General features: G+C 36.7%; 1 protein-coding gene across 38 annotated transcripts in view; it reads left to right on the top strand.

The window, feature by feature from the left end:
• MEF2C (myocyte enhancer factor 2C) overlaps positions 1 to 13,680 on the top strand; it is a 161,182-nt gene that overhangs the window by 124,229 nt on the left and 23,273 nt on the right. For 27 of the 38 annotated variants that reach the window (XM_084882086.1, XM_084882070.1, XM_084882087.1 and 24 more), the window contains 2 exons: positions 4,496 to 4,682; positions 6,681 to 6,728. In XM_084882086.1, coding sequence (XP_084738212.1) covers positions 4,496 to 4,682; positions 6,681 to 6,728 — 235 coding nt within the window. The remainder of the gene's footprint in view (positions 1 to 4,495; positions 4,683 to 6,680; positions 6,729 to 13,680) is intronic. The other 11 variants (XM_084882095.1, XM_084882075.1, XM_084882093.1 and 8 more) reach the window with 1 other exon arrangement.

The following is a 13,680-nucleotide window of genomic DNA, read 5'->3' as shown; positions in this document are numbered from 1 at the left end:
AGAGAGCTTCTATTTTCTTCAAGTAAGGGACAGTGAAGAGAGAGAAATGGCACTGCCACTAGGTCAAAGAAGGGGTTAAAAGGCAAAGCACTTGAGATTATTTACATGCAGAGGAGGGATACCCGAAGGAAGAGAAAGGTTGAACATACAGGTACAATGGCAGTAAAATGGCAAAGCTCCAGGAAGGGAAGAAGGGAAGGAGGATGAGGTTGGAACAGGACAGAGCTGCGGGTGGACCCACGTGGAGTTAGGTTGGGAGGAGAGTAGAGGAAGTTGAGTGGCTGACCAGCTCCTGACCTGTGTTTTGTATGTTGAGTGTAGCTTCTACAGATATTGGGGGTGGGGGGGAGCAGGTGCTTGAAAGAGAACTGAGAATGAAGGCGTAGGCACTGTGAGGAGTTGGGAACCCGGAGGAAATGAGTGAGTACGTGCTGGAGTTGTCAGGCAGCCTTGAGGAAATTTGGACACCGGCGATGGGTCGTCACTAGTCGTCGAAGTTCTGTGCTGCTTTTTCTCTGCTAGTCTTCAGCAGACTGGTAATGGTTGATCCAAAGTTAAGGGTGTCATCGGCAGCCCTGAAAAAGGGATTCGGTTCAGTCACTCGGATTGAATAACAGAGGGCTTATTAACTAAAAATATTTTATTACAAATATTTGATTTGACTTTTTATTGGGCTTTTCCTTGTGGTGAGTTTGGGAAAACAGTGGCTTTTGGAGGAGAGTTCAGATACCTTTCTGACCACGATGACTCACGTCAGTGACCATGATCAATTTGTTCAGGGGTGAAAACTAAAAGCCTTTTAGCTGTCGCTCCTGTATCTCCTAAAGCCAGGGCCAGCGTCATTGGCGTGTGACCTGTGCAGTTACACAGGGCACTGCTCTGAGAGGGCCGCAGCTTGGTAAAACACTCTGCCATCACCACCTTGAAATTCTTAATACATTTTAACAAGGGTCCCACATTTTCATTTTGCCCGGGCCCTGCAAATTATATAGCCAGTCCTGCCTACCACCTTTTTTTTTTTTTTTTTAATTACTCCAAAGTCCCTCTTCCTTCCTGCATTGAATGTTCTGAAATTTGGAGACTGGTCTGAGATCTCTGCAAATTTGGAGACTTTAACTACTTTTTGGCTTTCACTTTTTAAACAATTTTTTTTTAATTTAGATGCTTTCAACTTCTCAAATTTAGAAAAGTCAAGAAGAAAAAGAATAGCAGCAAAATCTCATAAGCATGCATACCTTATTATAGCCTTTGCTTTCCCTAAAATGTTTAGATCTGGTTGGTCGCTTGAGGGATGCAATCACTTCAGGCCCAGGGAGGCTAAAAGAGGCCTGGTTACATGTCTATTTATTGCACAGCCTGGTCTGCAACTGAGGTTTCTGATTGAAGGCTGATGTTCTTTCTGATTCTCTGAGATATCTTCTCAGTGTGGTCATTTTTAAGCATATCATTTTATTTCAAAATTATTTAACCAGTTCCTGAAACAGATAAGAAAAATGCAAAGGCTGTTGGCATATTGTACAACTTTTGCTTCTTTTGAAGTATGCTCTGGTATCAGAATTATACCTGACTGCTATTTCATCAGTCACAGGAGAGTTTTTATAATAATCAACATCAAATTGTTTATGGTCCAGAATGCTAGAAATTGAGTAATTCTTAAGCATGATGGTTGAGCAAGGGAGGCGTAGAGAGAGAGAGACATGTAACAAATTGTTTATTAGGGTGCTTCAGGATTTATTAAATAATTATTAATACTCCCCTTTATATCGGATATGCATATAATCACTGAAGGGGAAGAGAGAGAAATAAGTTTTGCTCTCTACTGACATACAATCAACATTCTGTAAAATACTCAGGGGATAGCCGACCTTTAGGTATTCAGTAATAAACACTGTAATTAGTAATAATAAACATAAATCTAACATTTTGAACCCAAATGATAGCTTAAAAATATCAAATCTGAGTAAATATGGGCAAGGGGAGTCTTGAAGGTTTCTCTTTTGCTAAGACCTCGGTCACAGATGGGCAGTGAGTGAGCACACCCTGTGCTCCCATGTGGCACTCACCACAGCCCATAGCATCCATTTAGTTCATTATTTTTGTGGTTCCAAATAATAAGCAACTAGCACCCAGCTCTTACTTCACAGTACGATTTCTGATTGCAGCCTTCTCTTTCTATAAAAAAAAAAAAAAAAAAAAAAAAACTTTTGTTGCACAATGATTTAGTAGCAAAAGCAACAGGCTCAGCCACTTACTAGCTTGATGACATCAAGCCACTTAAACATTACAGATCTTAAAAGGGGGGAATTCTAACGAATGTTGAAAGGGTTATATCATATCATGTCTGTGTATTATACAGTACAGTGCCTGCTAAATAAGCAGCATACAGTAAATGCTAAGCTTATTCTTTGTGGGAGTACAGGGTCTTCCTAAAAAAAATCTCCTTGGAAGAGAAATATTCAATTCACATACTAAAAAGTAGACTGGGCTCTGCATTACTTAGAGCACAAGAGCTTTAACACCTTCATGAAATGAGACCTTATTTAGCCAACATCAGCACTGATTTCATAAATAGAAGGGAAACACGAGCCAAGGAAAGTGATCAGGAGATGGCAACCTGGGCCGCCCTGGGGCCCAGCAAAGGGAAGTGCCCTGCCCTCCCCACTCCCACTCTGAGCTTCTGGCTGGTATCACCAGTGGCCATGCAGACGCCAGAGGCCACAGTGGGCCTGGTGGGCACAGCCCGGAGGGTCAGCGTCTGGCCCAGAGCAGTGAAGAGGTGGGCAGTGAACCTGGAGGTGGCAATGGAGAAGCCGTTGCTCAGTGACTTGCCTGTGCTTTCTCAGCCATACTAGAGTAATTCTTATTTGGCCTTTTAATACAGGGAGACAACGTTTTACTTACTCTACAGATATTTGTTTTACAGCATTGTCGTTTAAAAAGTCTCTGGAAATTTGGGGATATACTCACTCTTGGGTATCTTATCAAACATTTATACTCCATTCTATCCTGGCGTCCGTCTAAAATGATGTTTTGTACCTTGTTTACAACAGATAACACCTAATAAAGAATGACTGTGTTAATATAGCACTTGGACATTTTTATTTCCCTCTAAAACGATGAAGAAACAAAGACATGTGCAAGAAAAAGAGTTGCATAACATTTACTCTGGTCAGTATCAGCATGTCCAGGTCATGGAGGAGAGAAACACAGGAAAAACAAAGAGTGAGAAATAAAAGGAGGACGAGCATAAATAGAGACCAGTGTTGCAGGCACCGCCAGGGTAAACATAGAACTACTGCCGCGTGAGGCGTGTGCGACAGGCCAGCCAGTCAGCCAGCAAAAGAAAGCTGATGTTAGGATTACAGAGGGAAAAAATGCTTTTAAAAAAAAGAGGAAGAAGAAGAACAAAAAACTTTGAACTGTATGCGTATATGCATTTCAAGTTGCCCTATACCTTATTTGAAAACACCTGAGGGAAATGTTCTATTTAAACTCCGTCTCCAATATACATATTAGATACACACACACACACACACACACACACACACACACATCCATTTTATGTTAAGAATGCCGTGTGCTCTGACACCACGAGCCCTCTGGCAATATATTCAAACAGTATTTTCATTTGTAATGTTAAAAATGGGGAAGGGAGGAGGGGAAGTCGCAACTATGATTATCCAGTTAGGGCAAGCAGAAAAATAAGCATGGCTTTGCTTAAATTGCCAAAATAATATCAGAAGAATAAATAATTGGGACCCGATTACTCTAATTAAATAGCCACACAGCTTCAGTTCTCTAAATATTTGCCAACTATCTCATTTGAGATGCAGGCCTTGCCAGTTTTCAGTGTTAGTATATCAGTGCAACATATACTCTGAAGTACCGTTTTAAAATATGGATTATTAAATGATATATGCTCTGTTGAATCTAGTATCTTAAAATGTCTATTATCTTCACAGTTACTTTCAAAAGACAGACTTTTTAAAATAATAATTAAAGTCTATGTGCTGTTCACAAGTGGGGAGATGATTTTATATCATTAAGCTTTTGCATAAATATGCTTCAATAAGCAATTAAGCCGGAGGCTCTGGCTTGCATTTCAATCCTCCTTTTTCTCTGTGAAGTCATCACAATCATGTACCTTTGATTTTGCAGTCATTTCTGCCACCAGATTCAGATATCACAAATGAACACTTATTACCTAATAGAATGGAATTCAAAGACAATGGAATCTAATGAAATGGGGCTTTGTTTTAAACAAAAGTGAAACGTTTTCTAATAGTTGCATAGAAGGAGTCCTAAGCACATTAAAGAAATCAATTTATGATGTGAACATCTTGAGAGCTCTTCTTGATGGTCTTCTAGACACCGAGCAGTCTGGAATTCGAAATTTGCCTTGGAAAGTAAAGGCTGTCTGCATGGGAGAGCTTCTGTTTCTATTCTTTCCTTTTTTTTTTTTTTAACCCTTTTGTTTTCTGCTCGTCTCGTCTAGGCTGTTCCACCTCCCAACTTTGAGATGCCAGTCTCCATCCCGGTGTCCAGCCACAACAGTTTGGTGTACAGCAACCCCGTCAGCTCACTGGGAAACCCCAACCTTTTGCCACTGGCCCACCCTTCTCTGCAGAGGAATAGTATGTCTCCTGGTGTAACACATCGACCTCCGAGTGCAGGTAACGCAGGTATGTCCTCATAAGAACGCAATGTGGACGAGTCGTTGGAAGGAGCCACTCTGGGCAAAAAGGCCATTTTATTTACAAGCTTTCCATGTGTTGTATCCCTTCACTGCTAGGTCTTCAGCATGATAAAGCCTAACCCCAGGAGCATATCTTTTGAAACCTTTTATAACCTGCCCTTTAGCTATTCAGCCTCTCTATGGGCGATCTCCTTAGGGGGCTGTGTTTTGGCCACACGTTTTCTCACACAGAAGGTGCTCTTCTCATCTAAAATGCCATTTTCTCTCCTCACTAGGTAGCACTTCTGAGAAACCTTCCCCTGTGTTCTCTTATGGCATATCCCATGGCCAATTTTTATTTATTTATATAGTAATTTTCTTATAGCATAACATATTTATGGCAAAAAGGAAATGTGGTAGGATAGCATCATTTATAAGAAGTTTGAAATAAAAACAAAGCTAAGTCAGAAATGAAGTTAAGAGCACTTCCAGGAGATCCTTACTGTTGTACAATTCATGGTGTCCCATAGACAAGAACTTATTGCTCAGGAAAGCTTCAGCTACTTTTATACTCAGACCATGCAGAACGCATTATGTACTATAATGAGTATGCATCTATTATCCCGCTGGATTTAAAGAGTTTTGAAGGGAAGAATGTCCTCTTGATTTGCTAGACTCACAGTAGAAATTAAGTTAAATATGTATTGAATATAATTTAACAATTCCTTTATATTTTCAAAAGAAGCACCACATAAATAATTACTATATTTATAACCCATGTGCAGCAACCATTATATATTTATATTTTGGGGTTTTTAAAAAGCCCTCTATAGGGAAATATTAATACCTTAGGCACAGATAACTGTATTAAAAGCAATTTATTCACAAAAGAATATTTAAGTATCTCTCATAATTAAAATTAAGGATATATTTAGTAAGTTTAGTACAGAAACTTTATATAGAAAATACAATCAAAATCAGTCCTATAAAAAAACCTTGATCTGAAAGATGTGGATAAAGGACTTTATTATACCATTCTCTCTGCTTAGAAAAATGATTGAAATTTTTCATAAGCATTTTCAACAATCAATACTTTTCTTTCAGATATACTCAAATTCAGTTGAATTTCCTATTTGATGAACTAGTGCTCATTTATTTTTTAAAATATCATACTTTATTTATAAAATATCATTCAGTTAGAAATAATAAACATTTTCATAAAATGTAACAAATGTTTTCTTCTAATTCCAAAACCAGAACTAACTAATAATTGTAGAATGTCACTTAGAAGCAATTACAAAATAATCAGCTGTTATTCTGTGTATGTTTATGTTTTCATTTTGGCTAAATCTTATTCCTTAAAAACTAACAGTAATTATTATATTTAATATCTTATTGAAACTCTCCAACTCTTAATACAAACCTTGACAAATTTCTAATTACTTTCTTAAGTTAGCCATGAATAAGCCTAAGTTTCTAAATTTGTGGGCAGTGAAACCTATTTTACTGTGTCAATAAGTGAAATTCAGGTACTAAATAGGTCATTCACTGTAGGTAGACTCATGAAATGATCAAGATCCTGGACAATTAACACTATACAAAATTAATTTTATAAGATATGTTTTTAAATAATTTAGCATCAAGTGTATGGTTATTTGAATATACAGTAAACCTTACTGTATTTTTTATTCTGTATTTTCTACAAAACATCCTTAGGAAAAACTAGACTTGGAAATTATAAGAAATTCAGAGAATAATTAAAGGCTGGATCTTTTACATGTAATTTTTAAATGTAATTTTTCTTAGAAAAAAGATTCTGCAAAATGTCAGTGAGTGAATGTATTTTTGATGTTTGAGCAAAGCATGTCGCAATAAAACAAATGTCAGCCATCTCACTTAGGTAACACTTTACAAATGTAGAACTCTTGAGAGAGGACAGAATACTGGGGAGGCTAAAGTGTGCCGTTCTGCCTTGCTCCTTTTGATCCCCGTCTGTTCTCCACAGGTGGTCTGATGGGTGGAGACCTCACCTCCGGTGCAGGCACCAGTGCAGGTGAGTGGAGACTTCCGTCCTGCTGTGTGTATCATTGTTCAGGGTTCCTTTACTGGGAGATCTGCAGGAAGTAAATCTTGAACCAAGTAAAGTTGAGAGATCTGTGAGAGGCATGGAAATATGACCCCAAGAATTTCTAATGCACTTTTCTGAGCAGGAGTGGCCAGATAGTCATTTAGAAGAAAAATGTTTATTAACTAGAACTGACCTTACTGAAACTTCAACGAGTCAATGTAGAGAACTGAGGGCTCTGATCAAATCAATTAAATTCTAAATACCATGTCTAGACTTCAGTGCCTATACCCATCCTTGCCATTTGAGGTCCCGGTTAATCATTTCACGTTCAATGTGACTCACTTACTACCCAGAGAAGTACCAAACTCCTCTACATTTCTAAAAGAGAATACAAAAGAAAAAGGAGGGGTGGGATTACAATCATTTAATGGTAATTTCATAAACTAAAACCGTATTTGGTGTTAAAAAGAGGTCTTGGAGAATGTAAATATAGTGCAGACCCCCAAAAAGCACTTTAATATATTTAAGCTTAATAATACCATCTTTCAGCATGGCTTGTTGTATCATAGTGACATCTCTCCAGAGTTTCATGTTAATTCATATCACTGTGACTATTCAGATATTGATGGCATTATCAATTCAGAGGCAAAACAGCAAACAATATGTTTTAATGCTAACTTTATTGGCATAACAAGTAACCAGGTTAATTCCTGCAAGCTGGAGCATGCTATACATTTAAAATAGGAGGCAGGCATGAATGACACCAGGTTATGTTTGAAATGTCAAAAAAAATCAAGTTTATTGGAATATCCATGGACAGCCTAATTAAAATATTTTGCCAGGGTCCAATATAATAGCCTGCTAATTATAAGAAAGAAGAAAAAGAAAATTGGCATATGAAAACATTTTTACAGATATGTCCATTAGGGGTAATGTGTCTCACTTCTGATGTTGGCTCTTCCCTAATTCACTGAGTAATGAAGAAAAAGTATTAGAAGTATACAGTGAATTAATAAGCAGAGTTAATGACACTCCTTCCTATTTTATCTTTCTTTTAAAAATTAAAATCAAATTAATAAGTAGACTTCATGTACTATTTTGCTGGATATTGAAATATGTTCATTTTTCCCCTCAAAAATTATTTTTTTAATTTTATTTTTTTATTTCTTTATTGATTAAGGTATCACCTATTTGTCCTCATCCCCCCCATTCTTGATGCCTCAACATTGCAGAACCAGATCCAAGCCAGACCAATGTCTCTTGGATTTAAGTCTCTGGCAATCACTAAGGTTAGCAAGAATGGTGGGGACTAAGCATTGGGTTGTCACAAATACCAAGAAAAAATAATATCAGGAAAATGCTTTAGATGTTACGGCATTTTATCCGGTATCTTGCTGCATCCATTTGCTTGCTCTTATTGGAACAGGCAATAGTGGCAATGAAAGTTATTAGAAGTAGTAGGAAAAAAAAAAGAAAAAGAAAAACACGTGGAGTGGGGGGAATGAGTTACTCAGCTTTGATGGAAGTGGCCTCTTATTACTGCTTAACAGCTAGAATGCATTAGAATCCTATATTGAAGATGAGAAGTGCTTGGTTGTTCAATTATGCTGTCATTGTCAATTGCCTGACAGTCCGCTAAGTTTAATGGCACTCCAGGGACGGAGAAGGTACTCAATCTTGTAAGCATAAAAGTTAGCCACATAGAGGTTGTACGTCACCGAACTAAAAAAGTCTCACAAGCTTACCAAATTCATCCCTCCTATTTCAGGACGCCTCCCGTAGGCATGAGAATCTTCAGTTTCAAAAATAGTCTAAGAAAACAGAAAGGAGAAGGCTCAGTGGCTCCACCTTCATGCTAATAAGTATTATATTTTGATGACCGTATCCTGTAGCCATGGGTATACAATTTTCACAGTTTCTCTGTAGTTGTGAAAGAATTGCCTCCCCGCTTTCTTAAAAATAGAGGAAGGAGCCCTTTCTAACGCCGGTTCCAGGGAACACCTGTTGTAGATGCCAATTAGCCGTGAGCTTAGCTGTCATGTCCCGCTCACAGGCACAGCGGTCTTCCCTTCTTTCTCACGCTGGACAGGATCATATGTCAGAGCCGAATATATCTGTGCTGATGTCAGAGAATCACATAGCACCGGGGGAAACAAGGCCAGCCAGAATGTCTCTACATTTTCAGAAAAGAAAACTGAAACGAAATGCCAAAAGATACCTTCCATGTGTGGAATACTGTCATTGAAATACAAGGCCTCCGATAAAGTGAGAGACTCTGAGGCCAAGTGGCAAGGCTGCAATTAAGTTCAATAATCTTCCATCGTTTTGGTATTTTTTGTTTTCAAAATCAAATCATCTGAACTTGTAAAAAGTCTTGAGAGGGAACGAAGTAAATTCAGCTGTGTGCCTATGAATACCAAAAGGCCCAAGAGGACAGCGTTCTCTTGTTCAGCTCAGCTCAGTCAGAAACTATAGCATCTTTCCCATCCAGTCCCTGAACCATCTCTCTTCCTCCTGCCATCATCCAGCAAGGCGCTCAGTCTTACAGCCTCTGCCATCAAGGCATTTCCTCCCTCTGCAGCTTTCACTTCATTGTTATCCCACTCCCCTGGATCAGGTTTATATCAACAACCAGGCCCCCTAATTCATCTCCCTGCTTTGCTTTGCATCCCACACAATTCTCATCAAAAACTGATTAGTCTTTCTCGAAGCTTTAAACTAATTATAGGTCATCATTCATAGGCCTAAGATCCGGCAATGGCTTCCCAGCTTTTTCAGAATTAACCAAGAACCTCTTATCTCTGGCCCAAGGTGCTTTCCAGTTTTACTCCTTCTTACCTTCTGCCATCAAGAACCCTACATTGCAAGTGTATGATAGCAAACATTTAAATTGCTCTTCCTGGGTGCTTTACAAAAAGGAACTCATTTATTCTCATCACAGTCCTTTAAAATAGATATTCTGGTGATGCCCTTCTATAAGACAATGGGGCTGAGGCACAGAGAGGTTAATTAATTGGCGAAGGTGGAGCCCAGGCAGTCTGTCTTCAGAGTCCAGGCTCCTAGCCAGCTACGTTGTTTCCACTTTCCAGATTGTGCTGAAGCTGCTTGCCTTCACGTATGCATTCCTAGCACTCCTGCTTCAGGCTCCTGAGCATTCCTCAGAATTCAGTTCAGCCATTTAGGAAACCCTTTTCTGTCTCTCCCTGAAGGAATTATGCACCTCTCCTCTATTCTCCCGTGGCAGCCTGTACCTACACTACTTATCTCACTGCATTGTAATTGCAGTCTGGGCATATTTCTCTCTCCTGGATACTCAACCCTCAAGGCAAATTGTCTCTTATTCAGTTTGTAATCCCAGCTTGAAGCATAAAAGATAGCACGTGGCAGATACTCAGAAAACGTTTGTTAGCTGAATAAAGGAAATTTTGATCTTATAGACATACATTTTTAATAGTGTTGCCATAAAAAACAAAAATAATATTTCAAAGAAATTATGTAACTTTAAATAAAAAAGATATGCCCTCTATTTGTAATTCAATAAGTAATGTATTCTTCTGATACTGTATACACTGAATAATGAATTAATTACTTGATTAAATGGCTGAGCGCCATTGGCCAATAAAAATTTACTAACTTCTCTAATATACTTAATAGAAAACCCATAGAGCTAATATATAGCAGTAAATGAAATGTGGGTTGGTATCTCATACCATCGTAAATCACCTCTTAAAATAATGAACCTCTTATCACTTGAAGCAGTTTGAAAGATAAAGACAAGTGGAAATAAAGAAGGAACAGGATGGGGTTGTACTCTAGCTATAAGAGAAATATACAGCAAGTCATTATAATACATTAGTAATAGTGACATTTCTAGGTTTCAGTTGACAGTTATTCATCCACTACTTAATCCTTTTCTCTCAACAACCAAAATGAAAAGTCACTGCTTTTAAAATTACATTTTGTCATATCTCTGCACATTAAAGCTTTTAGCATGCTAATCTCAGTGGTTATTGATGATTGTAAGATCAAGCTCAGTTGAGTTTTCATCATCATTAGATTTAATACAAATAACTATTAGAACAGAAATGTCTTGTGTTGGATTATTCACTGTCCTATTAATACCCTTTGTTTTGACTTTGAAAACATGGTTTCTTTTTATGAGTAGGAAGTACAAGTATTATATACTCAAGGATTTACTGATTGGTGATTGAGACTGGAGAGAGAGAGAGAAAACCTTCAGGAATTGCTGAAGTTTTAAGAGAATTTTACAATCTACATAGCTATTCAACAATAAAGCAAAGGAGATTTATGTATATTGGTTAATAATTTTAATTGGCATTTATTGTAAATTAGATATAATTTTATATAAAAAGAAACTAACAGCTGTTATTTTGATTGTCAATTGTTTACTATTTTATGCATTTGGTTGTCAAGCATTGTCACTTCCAGAATGCTTAATTTATATCACTGACTACATGGAGACTTGGTGGCAGTGAATAAGGAGACCTGGCTTCCAGACTCTGAAAACACTCTATCTAGCAAGACCTTAGATTTAGAGCCTTTGCATTTAGTACTCACATTGGGAATAATACACAAATATCTATAGTGTCCACTTATAAACAATGTGTTATGATTATATAATAAAACTTTAATTACATGACTTCTTTTGAAATTCATTTAGCATTGAAAAATAAATGTTTATTGTGTTATAAAATGGAACTTAAGTGAGGAGGCGAAAAGGTCATACAATGTCTATTATTCTTTACCAGTACAATTGTTTTTCAAGTTTTTGTTTTTGAGAATACTTACCAAAAATTTCTCGGCTGACTCTCTTATTAGCCAAAAGACTTCTCTGAAATTCTTACTCAGTAATTTAAAATATCAGTGAAGTTGTTAAAAATTTAGTCTAGAAGGATTTGCTTTAACAAGTTTGCATTTTTGTTGCCTAACAAAACACAAATTCAGGTTACAATATTCAAAAAAGGGAGAGGGATATCATTTAATTGCTCTCAAATAAAAAACTACTTTTGTTATGATAGAAATATATTTTATATTACTTTTTGAAATATTAAGCAGCATGTGAAAGAAATCTAAATTAATAGTTGCATTGTATTTGAAAGTATTCTATTAGTTTGATTTGTTCTGGGGAAAAAAATCAGAGTTCATTTGCAGTTTTACCTTGGGAGTTCACCCAAAACACAAATAAAGATCCAACGGCATTACTTTTAGTATCTCTGAAATTAAGTAACAAAGATATTTTTAACACAAACCAAGGTTATCTAGATATATTAAGGGCGAAAGAAAAAAAAATTTAGTCTTATGGTTGGATGATCTACAGCATGAGCCACTGCCAAGAAAATGTGTCCACCTTCCATATTCAAGACCTAAAAAATTACAAATAAAGAGTACTTTCACACCATTCTCTAGGGGCCGATGTTGAAGTAAGAGAGGCAGCTTAGAGAAAAGACAAATGAAAATGTTACAGGCTAAGTCAGGGTACCATAAAGTCTGCTTTCAAACATTTTGTTTTGACTTCATTATTAAGACATTTGATTTCTATAGGGGGGAAAAATTTTTATTTAATTATAACTTCCTAGAGTGCTTTAACAGATTTTAGAGTCCTTTGTAAAACATGATTTCTGATCTCACAAATTGTCATTGTTATCCCCTATCGTCCTGTTACATTCAGTAAAGCAATGTGAAAATTGATCTCTTCACTCGTATTTCATTGCTTTCACTTAGGGATATGGCTGAAAATAAATTTTTGATGATTTTTAGTATCAATTCAGGCAGGTAATATTTTCTCGTAAATTATTAGTTTTTACTCAAATTTTCTTTTTTCTCTTAGTCTTGTTTTTTGTACACTATTGGTTTCTCTCTTTCCTGTTTTTAAGATCACCTTAATGCTTTATTTAGAGATAATATAGAAAGAAAAACTCTTCTCAGAATCATCAGTGATTTGAAATTGTGCATCAACAGACAGCAGATGCTGAAGGAGAGATGTGGTTAAAAAACCCCTCTTTTGGAAATCAATTTTTTACCTACCAGGGACTTTTCAGGACTTCAAGGCTGTCGGCCAAGAGTATAATTTGCTGTTTTTAAATAAAACTTTGCCAGAAACTTAAATTTTACGTTAGACTTACATAGTATGTTTCATTTGAATTTCAATTCAAAGCCTTATAGTCATGATACAATCTTATATTTGAAAGATAAAATCAAATATATTTAGTTTAAAGTAAACTAAAGAAAAGTATTGTACCAAAACCTTGGATAAACAATTTCAATTTTTAAACTACAGTTGTGTCACTAGGTAGATTTATTAAGGGGGTGAGGGGAAACACCTAGTCTTCTGGTTGGTTATTATTGCTCCATTTTAATTATTTTAACCAAACTTAATATTAACTTGTTTTAACCTCCTTTCACAATTTTGTTTACCTTAGACTCCACTTACAACCTGCACTAACAGTAAAGGACTGATTATGTTCTATTTATAGAGTGGGGACAAGGGGAGCTCTGCTATATTAATAAAGATTATCATAGTAATAATAGCAAATCCAAATCTATATTCAATTTACATATTAAAATACATTCATTTACATCACAGTCGTGAAAAAAGGAACCTTTAGTTGCATATTAAGCAACTCAAAGAAAACTGTGAAATCATGGGCTAAGAATTTTGCTCAAGCAGTAATGTGGGAAAATATTCCAGAAGCAGCTATCGAGAATAATAAGATAATCAAGGAAAATATGTGATATCTGGGTTATTTTAGGGATGACAGTATTGCCCTCGGGAAGGCTGTGAATTCCCATTTTGCAGGATTTTTGTGAAACTTAAATGAGGTAACCAGTGCATGGCACCTAGCAGTGTCTGCCCCAGAGCAAGTGCGTGTTAATACGTTAGCTACTGTTAGCATTACAGTTGTTTATATTTATGTTT

This window comes from Pipistrellus hanaki, assembly GCF_964339955.1.
Source record: "Pipistrellus hanaki genome assembly, chromosome: 4".
Taxonomy (NCBI): domain Eukaryota; kingdom Metazoa; phylum Chordata; class Mammalia; order Chiroptera; family Vespertilionidae; genus Pipistrellus; species Pipistrellus hanaki.
Note: the sequence above shows the minus strand (reverse complement) of the source record. Positions and strands in the feature narration are given on the sequence as shown.